Source organism: Haplochromis burtoni, unplaced genomic scaffold, assembly GCF_018398535.1.
Source record: "Haplochromis burtoni strain Fernald_Lab_line unplaced genomic scaffold, NCSU_Asbu1 Contig_155, whole genome shotgun sequence".
Lineage (NCBI taxonomy): Eukaryota > Metazoa > Chordata > Actinopteri > Cichliformes > Cichlidae > Haplochromis > Haplochromis burtoni.
Window position 1 is genome coordinate 1,324,768 of NW_024582516.1, and position 18,111 is coordinate 1,342,878.

Consider the following 18,111-nt stretch of genomic DNA (forward strand, 5'->3'; position numbering starts at 1 on the left):
CAAGACCTCCTGTTACATTAAAAAAAAAAGCAGGAATGCACGTACGTTTTGACAACAAATTTTTCAAAAACTGTTAAAAAATTATATCACTTTTATCATTTTTAACAGCAAATTCAATTCACATTTCTATTTGAACACTGGACTTCTCTGAGAAGTCAGAAATGAATCAAGAGTAACGTTAAACCACTCAAATTATATCTGCTCAGGAATGTAAATCATTTCAAAACTTAAAAAAACAAACAAAAGCTTTACAAGTGCTTTACTATTTTTTTTTTACTATATTGGAAAAAGTAATGAATCTAAAAATAATAATATAATTTTAACATTAAAAATATCATTTTGAGTAAAGATCTCGCATATACATATCTTGGATTAATGATTACAGAGACACAAAAAAAATGAGTGTTGGTAATTACAGAAACTGTTAATTTAGAACAACTGTGGGATTCCCCTTAAACTGGGTGATGTTACAATTAATCTGTTTAGTACTCTACATGCTGAAAGGCACTGCTGGTAACATGTTTTTATTGTGCAAGGGTTCAGACAAGGTGTTGGTACTCCATAAATAGCTTCTTAAAGAGATCATATTAAATTTAAGGGATGTAACTGCACTGAGACAGCACACCTGATTTGCATTTAGATGGAAAAGGATTTAGATTTAAATTTTGTATAGTTTGCGTTATTTAAAACAAGCTCAAATATACAAAATCCACTTTTGCTAGCTAGCTACCAACAGATGTGTCAACCCCTGGATTTGCATATAGCTTAGGCTTCCTACTATTTGCCTCCATTTTCATCTTTTCTTTATTTATGAAGCCAGTTTATTTAAAGCTCCGCTATATGTGCATATTTAGGTTACAGTGTCACATGTCTGCATTAAATTATCCAGGCCACTTAACATTAGGATTATTTATTACACAAATTGTATTTTTTTTTTCAAGATGTATCTGTGAAAACACATTTTATATCTTATTTTGATTTATTTTTATGTTAAAACATCATAATGGCTCTTCAGTGTAGTGGTTAACACTTTTCCTGAACAAATCAGAGATCCCTGGTTTGATCCTGGGAGGAGACACAGATCAGGATTAAGTTGGGAAGCACATCCAGTGCAAAGAGTTTGCCAGATCCAACATGCAGAGCTGCCCGCTGTGAGTAAGCGGCCCTTTATGAATAAGGGATCAATCCGAAGTAGCTTTATTTATGTACGCTGCTTTATACTGAATAGCCAAAATGTCTGTGCAGCCTAGTTTAAAACGTTTTACACAAATGTTTTAAGACCACAGCCCCAATATTCTCCTCATATCACAGTTTATTATGCTTTATGACTTTTAATCTTGATGTTAACTGCAGAACTTTATTCCTGGAGAGCACAGAGAAATCAACATCCATGTGTTGTCTCTGACTGCAGCCAGTTTTTTGTCACCTTAGGAAAAAGAACTTCAAAGATTAAACACCTGGCGAGCCGTGACTTCTTGATATCCGTTTTAAGACTGGCTACCTGTTGCTTTTTGAATTCATTATAAAATCTTTTAAAACCTTAATTGAGGCAGTCTGAACTTCTATTCAAAAACAGAACAAGTGAGACAGACAAAAGATGATCTGTAATAAAAAATTAAGGCTATTTTATAGCAAAAAAGATAGGTACATTTTGTAGTAAATTGCCTCCGGTTTTTCATTTATCCGCATTAATTTTTCATTCTCACTGCTAACAAGCTCCACAGCAGTTTGCCTAGAACACAGCCGGGAGCCGGGTTGATTTACTCGGTCTTCAAGTGCCGTGGAAGTATAAGAGAGAAGTTGAAAAAAAGCCACACATGGTGACAAATGTGCAACATGCACTTTATGGCATGTAATTTAAATGACCTTCACACTGGGCTGCACTCTGAGGCTGTCCTGTAGTGAAGGGCACTGGTGAAGACCTCTCATATAAACTGAGTCAGCATGGTGTTGACACCTGTCTGCGGTTATGACAGAGAGCTCCACTGCTCTTATCTCCCACAATGTCACTAAGACTTATGACCAGTCTATGCTCTTAATTTCCCTCCCTTAGTGGGTGGTGTCCCTTTTCCCTTTTGTTCCCGTCTAGCTCAGATTCTGCCGTCTGCTTCTCACCAGTTTCAGCTCTCTGCTGCTTCTCAATCTTCTCCAGGCGTCCCAGCAAAGAGTCAATCTTCATCTTGATCTGAGTGAGCTCTCGTTTAATGGTCTGAAGTTGGTCCGTTTTCACTACTGAGGCACAGAAATACAAAAATGATTTAATTTGCATATTCATTGTAATGATACACAGATTGCCTGCCTCCATCATATTAATACTCTTAGTCTCGAGTTTTGGATGTCATAACATCATCTGACTCACACTTTCCTCAGGGAAGAACATCTCAATCTGGCCAACTGAAAGCTACCCTGCTAAGACTATGGACCTGCTGCTTTCAATTTGAAGATTAGTGCACGGCTTACGCCCACCATGCTGTGCAGCGCTGCTCGAGTTTTACTCAGCAGTGCCAATATCTGAACAAACTGTGTGTGATTGCTCAGTAGATATTAGATCATGTTATTGAGCATGGAGATTGCGTGCACCTTAGGGCTGTACCTGCTTCTCTGAGTGCATATTGTACATTTGGTTAGTGATATTGAAAATTCATCATTTCCTGCTGTTTGAAATGGCTTAAGTGTTCACAGCATGAAGCAGCCAAATGGGCTGTATTTGTATCTATGCTGTTAGCATAGACTGTAAATGAAAGATGGACACTACCAGTACCAACCAGGCTGTTTTGCAGCCATGACAACTAGAAGTCTTGTCACAAAGAAATAGATCCATCCGTCCATCCATCCAATTAGCATGTCTTTTAACTGTGGTAGTCACGGTATTTGGTCTTTGACCCAGTGTTTTATGTTCTGGGCTTGTGATTCCTGTTTGTTTATTATTATTTTGATCATGAATAGTGGGTAATGTTTCCTGGTTTAGTTTTCTTGTGCTTATGTGTTTCTGATTATGTTGTTTATCCCTGGTGATTAAGGTTTATTTTAAGTTGATCAGAATCAGAATCAGAATCAGAATGGGGTTTATTGCCAGATGTTGAGGTTTACAACATTAGGAAATTGCTGCGGTGCTTCAGTGCAAACAATAAGAATTAAAGTGCTATGTAGAAAGAAAGATATGTGCATGAGATATACATGAGATATATACATGAGAATAAGAATTATGAGTGCTACGTAGAAAGATATATACATGAGTGCAGGTGGTGATCAGTGCCAAACATGAAATGATGCAGTGACACAGCGTAGGGTCATGTGTTAGTGGCGGGGACAGTCATGTGGTTATTGTTCATGTGTCCAACAGCAGAGGGGAAGAAACTGTTCTTATGGCGAGAGGTTCTGGTGCGAATGGACCGGAGCCTCCTGCCTGAGGGGAGCAGGTCAAACAGACTGTGTCCAGGGTGAGAAGGGTCAGCTGAGACGGTAGCTGTCCTTGAGCTTTTCCTTCTCTATCTTGTCCTCAGTTTTTTGTCTGTACCCCCCTGTGTCGCTCCCCCTCTCTCCACGTCTCACTCCCTCTGTGTCCCTCTTTCTCTTTGTGTCTCTCTGTTTCTCTTAGTCATGTCTCTGTGTTTTATCTCCCTCACCTGTTCCCATATTCCTCTCTGTGTTTTATCCACATCTCCCCAATCCCCAAATCCGGTTCTTGTTGCAATACTTGCAAAGTAGATATTTCATTTAAGGGAGGAAACACTACGAATATGCAAAAGCATTTGCTCACAAAACACGCGATGACCTTAAATGAATGTCGTGTTTTTAATTCCGCTCCGGACTCGTGAATCTCAACCCAGCAGCAGCGGTAACGTTTGCACGTCCTCTCCCGTTAATGCGGCAGGTAAATAATCAACTAACAGTGCATATTATGTTAGCGCGATCTGCCTTATTACAAAACCTGCCATTACTGTGCATTTAGGTGACCATGATGAGAGAGACAGACAGAGTCTGGCTGGCTCAGATGCTGGCAGTTCTCGCTGCAGTCTACCGGTAGCGTCTCCTTTCAGGCCAGGATAGACGAATGTCACCGAGCAGTGACTAAGTTTGTGGTAAAAGGCTTGAACCCATTTGCCACAGCAGATGCCCCGATTTTCGGTAAGTGAATGTGTTTAATTGTAGGCAGCGACATTACTGGATATTCTTGTGTAATTGCTACAGAATAATTTATGTTATACTTTGTTATTGCTACAGAAGAATATTTATTTTATTGTTTTACATTTACAATTTTTTTTCCTGTGGACCCCGTGACACCCCATTGAAGAAGCTGTGGATCTCTTAAGATCTCACTGTTGGGTTTGTAAGGCCATGTTACTCCTATATTTCTATCTTGTTCAAAGAGAAGATATAAAACAAAGTTCTAAGCTATTCGACCTTAGTGTTCTCCTTTTTAAAAAAAAAAAAGAATCGATAAGAGAATCGATAAAGAATCTAATCTTTAAACAGAATTGAAAATGGAATCGGAATCGTGAAAATCTTATCAATAGCCATCCCTAGACATATTGATACCATAAACTCTTAAGGAAAATAATTACTGAGGATCAAGCGAAGTAATTTTCTCACACAAGGATTGGACCCCTCATGGCAATCAAAGACACATTTCCATTCTTGTACTTGAGGAGCTTTGGTGTTGATGAGCTGGCTAGTGCTTTTGGCCACTGCTAAAGTTTTTGCTGTCACTGTGATTGGTTTGTGTTTGTTAGTCTGATGATGGCCTCCTTCATTTTGACTGACAACCCTTTGTACCTCATATTGAGAGCTCCAGTGAACAGCTACCAAAAGCAAATTCAACACTTTGAATAAACTCTAGGTTGTTTATCAGCCTATTTTTATTGCTGAACGACAAGGGAACAGACCTCACCTGGCAATAAAACAGTTTGTCAGTCTACTGTCAAATTACTTTTGAGCCTGAGAAAAAAGTTAATGTAATACTTTTATTAAACCCTTTGAATTGAAGCTAAAAGTTTGCATTTCTTGACTCTTTGAGTTTCAATCCACTCTGGTGGTGTAACAGACGTGAAATCACAAAAATCAAGTAATTGCCCAAACATTTAAGGAGCTGACTGCATGTCTATAACAGATAGACTAATTGCTTTTCAAAGAGTGAGAAAAATTCGGAGACAAAAAAGGAGCCATCAACGACCCCGATGAAGGCCACGAGCTGAGACGCATCGCACTGTTTCTACAACAACTCTTAGACATCCATTAGCAGCTAAGCGTGTCAAGAATATTAAACACATTTAATTAAATTCTCTGTCTCTCTTTCCAGGAAAGTACTGAAAATCGACAGTTCTTATAAATTCAACAAATCCAACTCAACCCAATCAACTGAGACTTTGTACCTCATTCACATTAAGCATTAACAGCTTCCAACAGAGGAACAGAGAATAGATGAAAAGAAAAAGATTTTACCTTCCCAGTAAAAATGTAGCTTAGAGTTGTGTAAATGATCCCAGAGTTGGAACACTTGAATAATTGCATTCATGTATTTTATCTTACTACAGATTCATTAGTAAAACTGCAACTTATTCACAGTTGAATCCATACAAGTTTAGTTTATGCATGCGCACAACTTCACATTATTTCATAAACAGTCAGAGGCCTGTGTCATAACACGAAACGGTACTTTTGAATGATTAAGTAGGCTAAAATGAATACTTCTGCTCGTAAGGTAAACAAACAGAAAAGCCTTCAAACGATATCAGTGTGTTTCAAAGCCACTTTTGCATTTCACACACTCACAGTTGCGTGATCGTTGCTTCACTTATAGAGCCGCATGAGAAACAGGCGGCACAATTTTCCCTCCCACAGCTTCTGTTTACTGCCTTATAAATAATTGCTCTCCCCTACCTGCTTCGCTCGGGGTCTAAGTGTTCGCTCCACAATACACAGCTGACGTTGGAGTAAATGAAGTGTAACTCTATCATGTCAAAGTTTGAGTCTCAACCTTGATATGTCATATGGAAATAACAACTGCCGAATAAAAATAAATAAATAAAAACTCAACGTCATAACCAATTCAATCTGGTCCGTCTCACGGCTGCTGAAATGAGGGTGTACTCCTCAGCAGCTTGAACTGAGCAGATTAAAGAATTTAGACCAAATAGTAATAAGATAATCTCATTCCTTACCCCTCTGAAGCTGAAATGTGTCATCTTTTGAGAGGAGGGGGGGGAAAACAGACACCAGAAGTTGAGAAGAAAACATAAAATTCTTTTTGACACCTATCAGATTCTGTCAGGGCTGGAAAGAGGACGGATGAGCGCTCTGTAAACACACCCACGAATTCCTGTAAAGCTTCAGCTAGAAAAACCAGAGACAGGAGAGGCACGCTAAATCAAAAAGTAGCTTGTCTGGTTATCATTGTCTGCATGTGGCTCTTTAAGTTGGCTCCTGTGATGTACATTTACGCCCACATGCCATCACAACGCAAAGCCCATCCAGTCTACCAGCTACTTTGAACGATCTGAACTAATGCATAAAACATAAACACCTACACTTAGAGAAGATGTCAGTGCGTGATAATAACAAAAAATACAAAATCCTGACATTTTACCTCGTGGTAAACTAGATTCCCCCCCAAAAAAGACTTTTTAATCTGTCACCAGAATTCGTGCTGAAAAACAAACACTACAACTCTCCCTCCAGTAGGATCCAATTCACACTACACAATATTTGTCATTGTGTGCTTTCTTTGAATCGAAGCGGTATGATTAATGTGTCCATGAAAAAGAGTGAGAGCCCATGGTGACACATTGGAAGCATTAAATAAGTAATGTGTCAGGAAATCCCAACACCTATTCTCATCTTGTTTTGTAAAGCAACCTAAAATCTGTGAAAGAGCAGAAAATTGATCTTTCTGAAGGTAAAAAAAGGGGGAACAGTAGATACGCAATCATATCTCTACAGGGCACAAACTGAGGTATCTCTATCTCCTTCTCGGCTTTACCTCCTTCCATTTGTGCAAACCAACATCGATGACTAGACACACATATACCACCCACTTCCCTATTCCAACGTTATCTGAGCTCACTCTGGGCAGCTTCCTCGTCGTCCTTTGATGATAAGAAAATGTGGAACAGTTTCTAATTTATCGCGGCCTCCAGGCCTTTTTTCCTTTTGTGCTATCAGGCGCATAAGCTGCAGAGAGAAAACATGCCCGTCCTAATCCAACATTGTATCATCAGCGCAGCATCTTTAGATAGCTGGAGTTAAAGGAAAAGGCTGGGGGAAAAAGCCATTGTTATTTAATAAGCATCAGGAAAGATTTAGGGAATGAGTAATGGGTCTAATTTTAGGACCTCATGATGAACGGCAGAAGCTTTATCTTGGGGATAGTGAGACTCTCTTGAATCACTGGTCTATGAAGATTAAACTGGACAAAGAGTTTTAGGGCTGGTGATGCTGATGTCATTTACTGGGTTTTAGGACATAATCCGTTAGTTTTAATACTGGAAAACAGTGATTTTTCTGGAACACATGTACCTGTTTTTAACCACATACTGTATTTGTAAGTATTCAGTAAAACTGAAGTAAGCTCACTAGTGTAGTGTTTCACTAGAGGTGAAACGTCTTCAAGTAACTTAAAGAAGTCCAGACGCTTTTCTTTGCAAGCTCCTTTGACTCACTAGTGTACATTCCCACATGGACTTGGTGCTTGGTTTGTTTAATTATTTAGGATGGTATCCAGTTAAATCCTCACCCAAAGTGTTCAGTTTGAAAGTGTCACAATTTTCGCTGTGCTCGGCAGTGTAAGTTCCCACTGTCACTCTTAGACTAGCTGTTTTTTTTAACCTTAGTTTTACATGCAAAATAGAACACAAAGAAGAATTAATTAAAAACCCTGATACTAGAAACCGCGGTGACATTCTGAAATGTCTTGCTCAGGCAGAACGACAGTCTGAAACCCAAAGATTTTTAGTGTGTTATTATAAAAGGGTAGGAAAACCTGAAATTATTCCCATTGGAGGAGCTGGATTCAGTGAAAGAAAGAGTGGCTTTAGAAGAGAGGGCTGAGAGTGGAAGATGAACACAGTACAGAATCCAAAGGCTTCATTCATTCAAGTTGTCGCCAGCACAGCCAATCAAGCCTTAATCCTTCAAATGTCTGTGCCTATTAAATATTATAAATATCTTCTTAACGCAGACAACACACGCTACATGACAACATAAGGTTTATTATAGTGATTACACTATTTCCTCCAGTGACAGCAGCTCCAGTTTCTTGGGGATTTGTTTGTGCAAAACGCATTGTGATAAAAAAATGAAACAGCAGGAATATAGTTTAAAATGTTAGATTATTTGGTTCATGTGTCTATGGGTTGTTAGGAAAATCTGCAATGTGCTCTCGCAATGTAATGCAATGATAATGTGACTTGTAGTGAACTTGTAGTTTCCCATCTCTCTAATTACCTGGTGCGTATACATTGTTGGAGTCTCCTTTTGTTCTTTGTTGTGTCGTCTCTTGTGGTTGTGTCCCTCACTGAAACAAATGTTTGATTTTCCTAGTTTTGGTATTCTTGTATTTCGTCCTTTTTTTTAGTTTAATAAAACCAGCTTTTAGTATACCCCGTCGAGTTTGGGTCGTACTTCTGCCAGCCACACAGCCTACTGTGAGACAGCTATAATTGATTCTTTACATCCTTTAACTGTAAAATTGAAGAGCATATACACAGAATTTAAATCCAGATGCTTTAATATTCCTCTCACCTCATGCCTTATCCTCTTATGCCTCAGTCATACAGGTCTACAGACCAGGTGAGTAGTTTCTGAAGGTTGCTGACTGTCAATAGGTAAAATTGTAAGATTGTTTTGGTCACTAGCAGATTCTCATGGTTATCTGTAGTTTGAAAGGTGTTGGTTGCAAACGAAAGGCACAACTTTTACTGTGAAGTTGAACACTTTCCATCTTAAATTTCACTTTGCTAACAGGGTAATTAGCTAGTGTTTGTAGAGAAGTTGGCATCTTCTGTGCAAACTACGGGCAACAGTGGAAATCTGTCAATCACAAAAGCAATCGCAAGGTTTTCAGGGCAGCGCCGTGCCTTTTGTGGTCATTTTCACTCATCCAACAGTCCAACACTGTTTTGCTGAACCTTGTGGCAGTAGTGAACATGGCTGTATACAAATAAACGGCTTGATTTGAGCTTCCCCAGCTTCAAATCCAAAAAGTAGAAAAGTCAAAATCACGGTATTCACCACTCTCTTGATCTTTGGTATACGTGATTGAAATTTGAAGCTTACTATTTTTTTCAGTTACTATTTTAAAAGCTACCAGGCTGCTACATGTTTTTTATTATCAGGATTTGCAAATTTCATTTTGATTTATTTGCACAAACTAGGATTATTATTATACATAATTTTAAACTCAATACCACTACCCAGAAAAATAATCAATACCATTTTCAATACGAAAAATAACAAAAAAATTAAATGGATTATTTTTTTGAATAAATACTAGAAAAATACTAATAATTAAATAGTTATTAAAGTATGAAATACAAAATATTTTAAAGCTTAACTTTTCACTTGAGATTGTGATTTCTGTTATGGAATTAGTTAACCCAGAAGTGTGAAAAGACCTCCCTAAAACACATGTATCCTCATAATCCAGTCATCTGATGACTGTCTCCCATCCCAACCCACCCCGAGTAAATTACTGCTTGTGTAGCCCAAGTGGTTCAAGCTGCCCACACTAGCCTACCATTTTGCCAGGACAGCCTAACCTTATTTTTCTGTCCAATCTATCTGGGCCACAATCAATACAAACAGTGATTTTTCATGGTCCTGGCAGGGGCAAATTAGTCTCCCAAACATACAGCACCACTGCTTAGACAGAGAAGAGAATTCATTGACTCTGTCCAAAAAGAGGATGGGAGATGCTCTTTTTTTGCTCTTCTCTGTAATACTAACTGCAGCTGGGTCCTCCTGACAGGCCTTACCAAGCTGCTCTCGCTGATAACACTGGCTAGACAGGCAACAATGAAACAAACACTGTAACCAATTACACAGGCTGCGGATAGAGACAAACGTTTAGAGAAACACAGCTGACCACAGCTCCACAGAGATGGCCCCAATCTCACTTTAATTACATTTAGGACGTTATAGTGCATCACCAGTTAATCAGAGCACCAAACGGGATCCAGATGGATGCTGGGTGACAGGAATAGCACTGTTTGCTGAATGGGTACTGCATGGAAAGCTGGGATTATATTTGCGTTTTGCTCTACATTGCAGCGTGGCTCGCTCTGAGCTGCTAGAGTGAAATTAAATAGCTGTTTATAGAGGCGCTTTGCAAGGAGCACAGCTGAATTATGCCACTGCTCTTTATTCTCTGAGCCATGGTTTTGAGATGTGCATTAAGCCGTCAGATTCAGAAGGGACAGAATACCATTAGCGTAATTAGGCTGTGCTCTGTAAAAAAAAAAAAAAAAAAAAAAAAAATAAAGTAAAATCTGACAGGTCCAGTGTAAACACAAGACGAGCAATAGAGCACCTTTGTTACGTACATTTCACTCCGGCGGAGGATGATGTGGGAGGTCTGGAGGATGAAGACGAGGAAGAGGAGGATGTTTTGATGGGGAAGGAGGTCTTCCCACGGCGGGAGGAGGGAGCGAGCACCCTGGAGCGTTTCAGCGGGATCACAGCTCTGGGTGGGGGGGCCACTCTGCCATGGTAGTCAAAAAGCCTCAAGAGAAGAAAAACCTATAATATTACACTTGACTTCTTACGCATTTTCCATACGCCCTATAGCAGTCAGCAAATGTTCATCTAAAGGGTTATTTGATTTATTTCACCACTGCTTCTTTCCACAGCCCTCTCGCTATTTCCAGTATTGAATCAGAAGGCAGATTTGCTATGGATTACTCAAGTTCCTTCTCTCAAACAGCACAGGTAAAACAAAAGACAGATGTTCCAGTTCAATTTTCCTGAGATCCCCATTTCTGTTCCACTAAAGGGTGTGTTGCATGCATGGAAATAATCCCTTCACATATATAAGAGGATGAAATTGAGAGGGTGCTTAATGTCAAATAAAAGTGCCAGCTTTGACTGTTCCTGGTGACACCAGATTGTCACAGCTCTCAATGTGAAGTTTGACATTTAGAAAATAGAAACTGTCTCTGCAGATAAGCACTCTGATCATTGGTGGATAAATGTGAGACAAAACAAGTGTTTCTTCATCAGCATGTCGATCTGTTCAGTCTGCACGACAAGTCGACTATTTCAGTGTACCTGTCTGGGAACGTGAATAGAATTTAATAGGCAGGACAAGTGTCTCAAAGTCTGTTTTACTACCCATTTGCTAAGACGCAGAGGAGATGTGAATAGTAATTATTATCACAGAAAAACAGCTCTGCAAAGCTTTGAATTCTACACATTTATATGGTCATAAACAATACTCAAGTAGGCTGTGGCATTTAAGTGATGCTCAGGCCTAAAGTATGACGAGAAAGGCAGGATGGACTCATGGGTTGAACATTGTTCATGCCAGATTCTAACCCTACCATTCAAATGTTGCAGCAGAAATCAGACCAGGCAACAACTTTCCAATCTTCTACAACCCAGTTTTTGCGGGTGTGTTAGAACCATATCCTCAGTTTCCTGATCTTAGGAGTGGCACCCAGTGTGGTCTTCTGCTGCTGTAGTGCACCTGCATCTAGGTTCAATGTGCTGTACATTCAGAGATGCTCTTCTGCATATCTTGGTTGTAAATAGGGTTTATTTGAGTTAACGTTGCCTTCCCGTGAGCCTGAAGCTTTGTTGCTTTTTACAACAAAGCATTTTCAGAGAATTTCTGTTCACTGGATATTTTCTCTTTTTCTGACCCTTCTCTGTAAACCCTAGGGTCGGTTGTTTGGGAAAATCCCAGGAGATCAGCATTTCTACAGGGATTACATGCACCAGCCCATCTGGCACCAACAACCACACAATTTTTTTTAAGATTTATTTTTGGAAGTTTTAGCCTTTATTTGATAATACAGTATTTAGGGTGAAAGAAAAGCATAGCTTGAACCCAGGTCAGAAAGTTGCTTTAATAAGTAGTTAAACAGGTGTACCTAAAAGTGACCAATGAATGCATTTCAAACTGAAAATGTAAATACCTCTACAATGTAACAGAGCAATGCAGTTTTCGTGGTGTAGCCAACATGCACAGCTAAAGACCAACATCAAAATAGTCACAGGACTGCTAGCTAGCTATAGTTGATTAAATAAGGTGGGGAATTTACAGTTTCAGAAGGTAATCCTGCTACTGTCACAGATTTTACTTTCTAATGTGAGAATGCAAAGCTTGACAGATGTTACAATTAAACTGAGTCTATAGAAATTATAATGTGATGTATAATGTTCTGAAATGTTACATCTGATCACATATTGGTAAAAAAAAGAAAAAAAAGAATGGTACCTACCTGCTGTAGAAATCATCCCTGTAGTACTCGTAATCAAATTCATAACCACTATTAGAAAGACAGAAGGGGAGGAAGGCACAGAGAAAGACAGAGAAAGAGAGAATGCGATGGATTATGATAAGAGGAGCCATTTCAAGCCTGTCAAAAATAAGCAGATAAAACACAAACTGTTCCGAGTCGAACGGACATGCTCTAGTTGACGCCTACAGCCCATCACAGGTTAAGCAGTAAGCCTAAGCTACGCTGACATGCAAAGACCACAGATCGAGAAAAGATCAACAAAAAGTTTGAGAGAGCCAATACAGTCAGAGTCAAAAAGAAAAAAAGTTTTTAAGACCCTAGAGCTGAAAATCGATGTGGCACGCTCAGGATGACAACTGATTTAGAATTCAGGGAGAGCAATAAAATAAAGAGAAGCAGCGATGAAAAGGAGTTGTTTTGAAATGCTGCTATTCTCGCAGGAATTTTAATGTATTAATGATTAATGCATTACTATTTCGATTTAGAACAGTGTAGTGTTGGTTTTTGCTTCTCCGGATCCTGCTCCATAATTACCATATTACACCCGACTCATTTCTACTGCAGATATAAATTGCAAATGAGGTTCTATGATAAAACAATGCAAAGACTAATAAAATTAGTGTAATAATACTGTAAAAAAAACAAAAAACTAACCAACAATTCACAAAAGTGTAAGGTATAAGCTTTGCCAATGAAAGCGTCCCAGTGACACTTTCCCAGAAAAAACATGCCTAAACCTCTATCACATTAGTCTGCAGTAAACAAGCGCAGCTTTGATCTGTTTGTGACCAGGAGATGTGTGCGGGGCAGAGAATCAGGGTCATGCTTAATGAAGCTTACACAACAGTTTCTCCTTCGAGATTTACAGACTTGTGCTGAAAAAACTTCAGTCGACGTTTTAAAACTCAATTAGAACGAGGGGGAAAAAAGCGAACATAATAGGGATCCTCATATTTTTAATATTACTGCACATTTACATCAGCTGGAGCAGCAGGATGTGAAAGATGATTAATATTAATGATAAGAAACTTTTCCAGAGGAGGAGCATGCTGGAAGAAGGGCAAATCTTACCTGTAGACAGCTGAGAGCGGCCGTTTGGAGCCCGCTTTGGGCCTGTATGGCTTGGGCTCCCCGGCCATGTTTATGTCTGTAAAAAGACAAAGCGAAAGTCTTCAGTCATCAGTCATAAAGGGGTGTTTTTACTGTGGATTAAAATAGCATACAGAACACCTATTATAACTGTGTAATTTAAGTATTTTTATTTTACTTTTAAGTATTTTTCTTAAAAAAAACAAAAAAACTATCCATCTGTTTCTTTGTCTGGCAATGTGTGGTCCAAATTTTCTTTGCAGGAATTTTAGGTCAGAACACGCTGTGTGTGGGCTGCCTCGTCCTCTTCCTCTGCAGCAGAGGACACACAACAAAACAGCAGCAGAGACTCTCACACTGAGCTTAAATGAAACACGACCAAACAAATTAATTAACAACAGCAAATAAAAATGTTTTAAAGCTCTGTTATTTGGGGTCTCGACCGATTGTGCAGAACTTAACTATACACATTTCTTGCATGACATTGTGCACACACTGCAAATACTGAATCACTACTAACCGACTCGCAATAAAACTTGGAAAGTTAAAGCAAATCCAAGGATGTTTTTGCCAACTAGTTAGGAAATATGCACATTTTTCTCCTAGTGACTGATGGTTGCTAGGTGGTGGCTGACTTCTCTCTATGGCCTGTATGAATGGTGCTTTTGCAACTGATTTCCCAGCAACTGCCATTAACCTCCAGCAACTACTCACCAACCGGTGGGGGAACAAACATTTAATTAATGGTTGACATAGTGTAATGAACCAGTGTCTAGGCCGAAATTGCCAACATGATTGTCACGCGTCCAAAATGGCAAACAAGTTAACGCCACATGGTTAGCGAGCACATGTCCTGTAAACCTCAAAAGAATCTCATGATTTCATTTTTGCTATTGTGTTCACTCTGGTCTGTTGTATCATGTCATACTTTGAAAACAATGCGAACTGAAATACAGCTGCACAAAAAATACCTACAAACATTAGGTTTTATTCTGTCAGGGGATTACTTTAGCACTACATGTCTAGTTAGCTATGTGCTAAAGTGAGCTTTGTGCTTTGTGCTATAGCTAAAGCAACAGCAAAAAATAACTGCGTGGCTCACAGCTTTCTGACTTTATCAAAATCACAATATAATACAGATAAGATGCTTTAGCCTAACTTACAACAATATAATAGCTTAAAACTTGCATTGGTGTATTTGACTTGACAATAGCTTGCAGCACAAGTAAGAATACTGACTGACAGGAGTCCACATTTTCCCCCCATACGCCAATCTCCAGAAAAGTTTGTGTGGTTTCAGCAGTTCATAAAAACTTAGTTCTGGATTGTTTACCCTCTTGGTAGTGCATTCCACTACACTGCAAATCTCAGGCACTTTTCAGTTTGTTGCTTGCAGACAGAAAAGATGAACAGGCACCTTCATACAACACAAAGTCAGTGCAATGCTGTGTATTGCTTCCCCTCAGGTGTGGACCAGACTTAATTGTAGTCTGTCTCTATGTGGCAAGCCCAGCTATGAAAACATAGAGGACATAAGGCCAGATTACAGCACAAATGGTAGAAGTGTGATTTCTTTCTCTCCTAAGAAAGCAACTACTCCATTATGTCTGTATCTGTATTCGGTGGGATACTATCTTATATGAAAACCTTTAATTTTGTGCTTATACTTGCTGGCAACTTAATTATACTGTGTCAGATACTGTTTTGCTATCTGCTCATAACTGTTGAAAAGGAGGTTATCTTACGCTCTGTATGAATAAATCAATATTCGCTTCTGAATATTATCATGCAGTATACGGGATATCACAAAAATTCATTCAGTGTCGGTGTTTCCTACGCTGCGGTGTAACCTAATTTAAAAGCCAAAAACTGTGCCCATGAAAGTGAAATAACTTCCTTTCTTCAAACATCCTCACATCGAGCAACGGCTTGTGATGGTGGCACACAGTTCAAAGCCATGGCTGAGCACAAGGGAGCATAAAAGTACTTCATAATACAGAGATTTAAAAAATCAATTTAAGCTCTTTGGAAGCTTTGTGCTGTTTCCGCTGCAAAACTGAACTTTTCATGCGACATTTAAAAAAAGCTGCAGTACCGTCGAGTAGACTCACTAAATTCGAGGTGCACTGCGAGAGCCAATTTTCTAAAGGCAAGACTGGAGACCTTGCTGCCGTGCACTGGAAAGATTACAAAACAAAATTGTCGTTGCAAGGCACAAGAAAATCCTTGAAAACATACAAACAATAAAAATAAGTAAACATTAAAAGAAGAACTAAAACAAAAGCAGAAAGTTAGGAGGGCTTTGATTTATAGCCGGCTGTTCGTGCTTTCCGTAAAAAATTCTTTTTACTATCAGGCGTAGAGGTTTTGTGATCCAGCCAGTCAGTGATGCAGACATTTCCATATCACTATCTGTGCATTGCCAAGGGTGCTGCAAGGTCCTCATATTTTGTGAAGTCTGAGTGGCTTCTGGGAGACGAGCCAGTTGGTCAAAGTAAAACACCGGAAAAATGAGGAAAACAGTCCAGGAACTTTATGGATGCAGATATGAGGTGATATTTCTGAGGTGAGGGAGGCTACAACACCTTAACGTAACACTTTCATGTGAGGTCTAGTATAAAAAGTAGCTTTCCAGAATCTCATCCCACTCTGAGGTTATTATTCTTCTAAAAATGAATAAAAAAAACATAAAGGAGGGTGAAGCAAATAGATCACTTGAGGCGAAAAGTGAAAAAAATTTCCATAGTCTAACCAAAGGCGGAACAAAAAATCCCATCAAGTGCTTTTTTTAATATTGTCCTTGATATCACACAACTGTTCATGAGCATCAGCATGCTCAGCAGTAGCAACGCATTAGAAAGGCCATTTCCTAACTGGCAGGACACAACAAGTTTACGACTGAGAACAATGCACCAATCAGCAAACGCCCTTGAGAGGATAAACCCACACCCCATTGTGAAGAGCCTTGGCTAAGTGCCTTGTAGGTACATAGATCACTTTAAAGGCACTTTCTGACAAATTGTTGTTTTTTGCATGCGGCCGTGTTCTCACTATCACTTTGTCCCCTCCAGCAACACACATTTGCCTAAATAATTTATGCATCTGCTCTGCCCCCCTTCTTCCCAACACCAAACAAGTGGAAGCACCCCAATCCCCAGGAGTGGAATTGCACTGGGGTGAAAATAAGCTGCTGGCAAACTCTTGCCTCCTTCTCCCAGAGGCTGCTCTCATGAGAAATAGGATTAAAGCCTGGTCTGTTTGTATGCTGCCTACTTAGACATGCTAAAACACAGACTTTTTACAGAAAGCTGCATGACCAAATGAGTGTGAGTGTGTGTGTGAGTGTGCATACTTGACAGAGTATGCAAGGATTGACCATGATGGTAACCTTTGGAGATAATTACACTTTTGCTCATCAACCTGAAAGGTTGACTTACAAAGAGATCAGGTCCAAACCTTTAATTAGCCCACAACAGCCCAACTAAATATAATTGGCATCTAAAACCTGAAGTGATAAAAAAAAAAAATCTCTGACAGCTCTGTTTTTGTGAGCCATTATTTTTGATTCAGTATGGTTTATATGCAGTACAGTCAAATCCATGCTATTCAGTCCCTGACAGGTATCGCCACTGCTGGAGGCTAAAAGAGCCTTAGCCTATTTCGACTGAAGCTGTCAGTACATGTGTGGTTCAAGCAGAGTCCAGTGGAGCAATCAAAACCACATTTTCAAACCTCAACTGTTAACTAACACAAAAACTGCACACTCTTTGATTCAACATTTTAAGGCTCTTTTCATGGATAAATACCATTGTTATAATCAACCTTTTGGAATGTAATACATTTTTTAGTGAATTTAACATCTTTTTAATATGAACTGTTTGTGGAACCAAAACATGGCATTTGAAGACGTGTTTGGGAATAGATATAAACACTTGTACATCTATTCAGGTGTTTCATTAACACAACAATCGGTTATTCTGACAATGACTCTCCCAGTATTAAACCTACCTGTATCGGTGAGAGAACCATGTTCTTTAGGATCTCATCAAGTTCAGGACCTTCTTTCAAGAAAATAGCAACCAACTAAATCTTCATACATCCCATCTGTTCTTCATCTTAGGGATATGTTATTGACTTACTGAATAATACTGAAGCATTTGTTCATATGTAGAGTTAACAGTTAATGGCTCAGAATTATTATATCAGTGTTAAACACTGCAGTTCAACAAAGATCCATACACCTTCTTCTGCCAGCATTTATATGTTTCATTTTTTCAAATACTTGAAATGTTCACATTTGTTTTTTGACAATAAACTCAACCTTGTACATTTCAGACAATTTCAGCTCCTTTTTGCTGGAAGGTTGTATTTTTCTACTATAAATACCTTAAATGTGTTTATTTCTTTTTTTCCCCTTTTTTTCGCACTTTTTTTCTTCATTGTGAACTCTGGTGTAGTTTTGGCATTGTGTTTTTGGATGGTTATTATGTTAGAGCATTTGTCTTCTGCCAAGTCATTTTGTTAGCCAGACCTTTGGTACATCCACAGGCATTCATGGTGCAAT

At 39.0% G+C, this 18,111-nt stretch overlaps 1 protein-coding gene across 3 annotated transcripts in view; it reads right to left on the bottom strand.

The window, feature by feature from the left end:
- The window catches only part of LOC102311505 (RALY RNA binding protein like), a 116,383-nt gene that overhangs the window by 9,083 nt on the left and 89,189 nt on the right, over positions 1-18,111 (bottom strand). For all 3 annotated transcript variants that reach the window (XM_005932087.3, XM_042224923.1, XM_005932088.3), the window contains 4 exons: positions 13,530-13,605; positions 12,438-12,485; positions 10,539-10,717; positions 2,116-2,232 (listed from right to left, as the gene is read on the bottom strand). In XM_005932087.3, the coding sequence (XP_005932149.1) occupies positions 2,116-2,232; positions 10,539-10,717; positions 12,438-12,485; positions 13,530-13,605 (420 nt within the window). The remainder of the gene's footprint in view (positions 1-2,115; positions 2,233-10,538; positions 10,718-12,437; positions 12,486-13,529; positions 13,606-18,111) is intronic.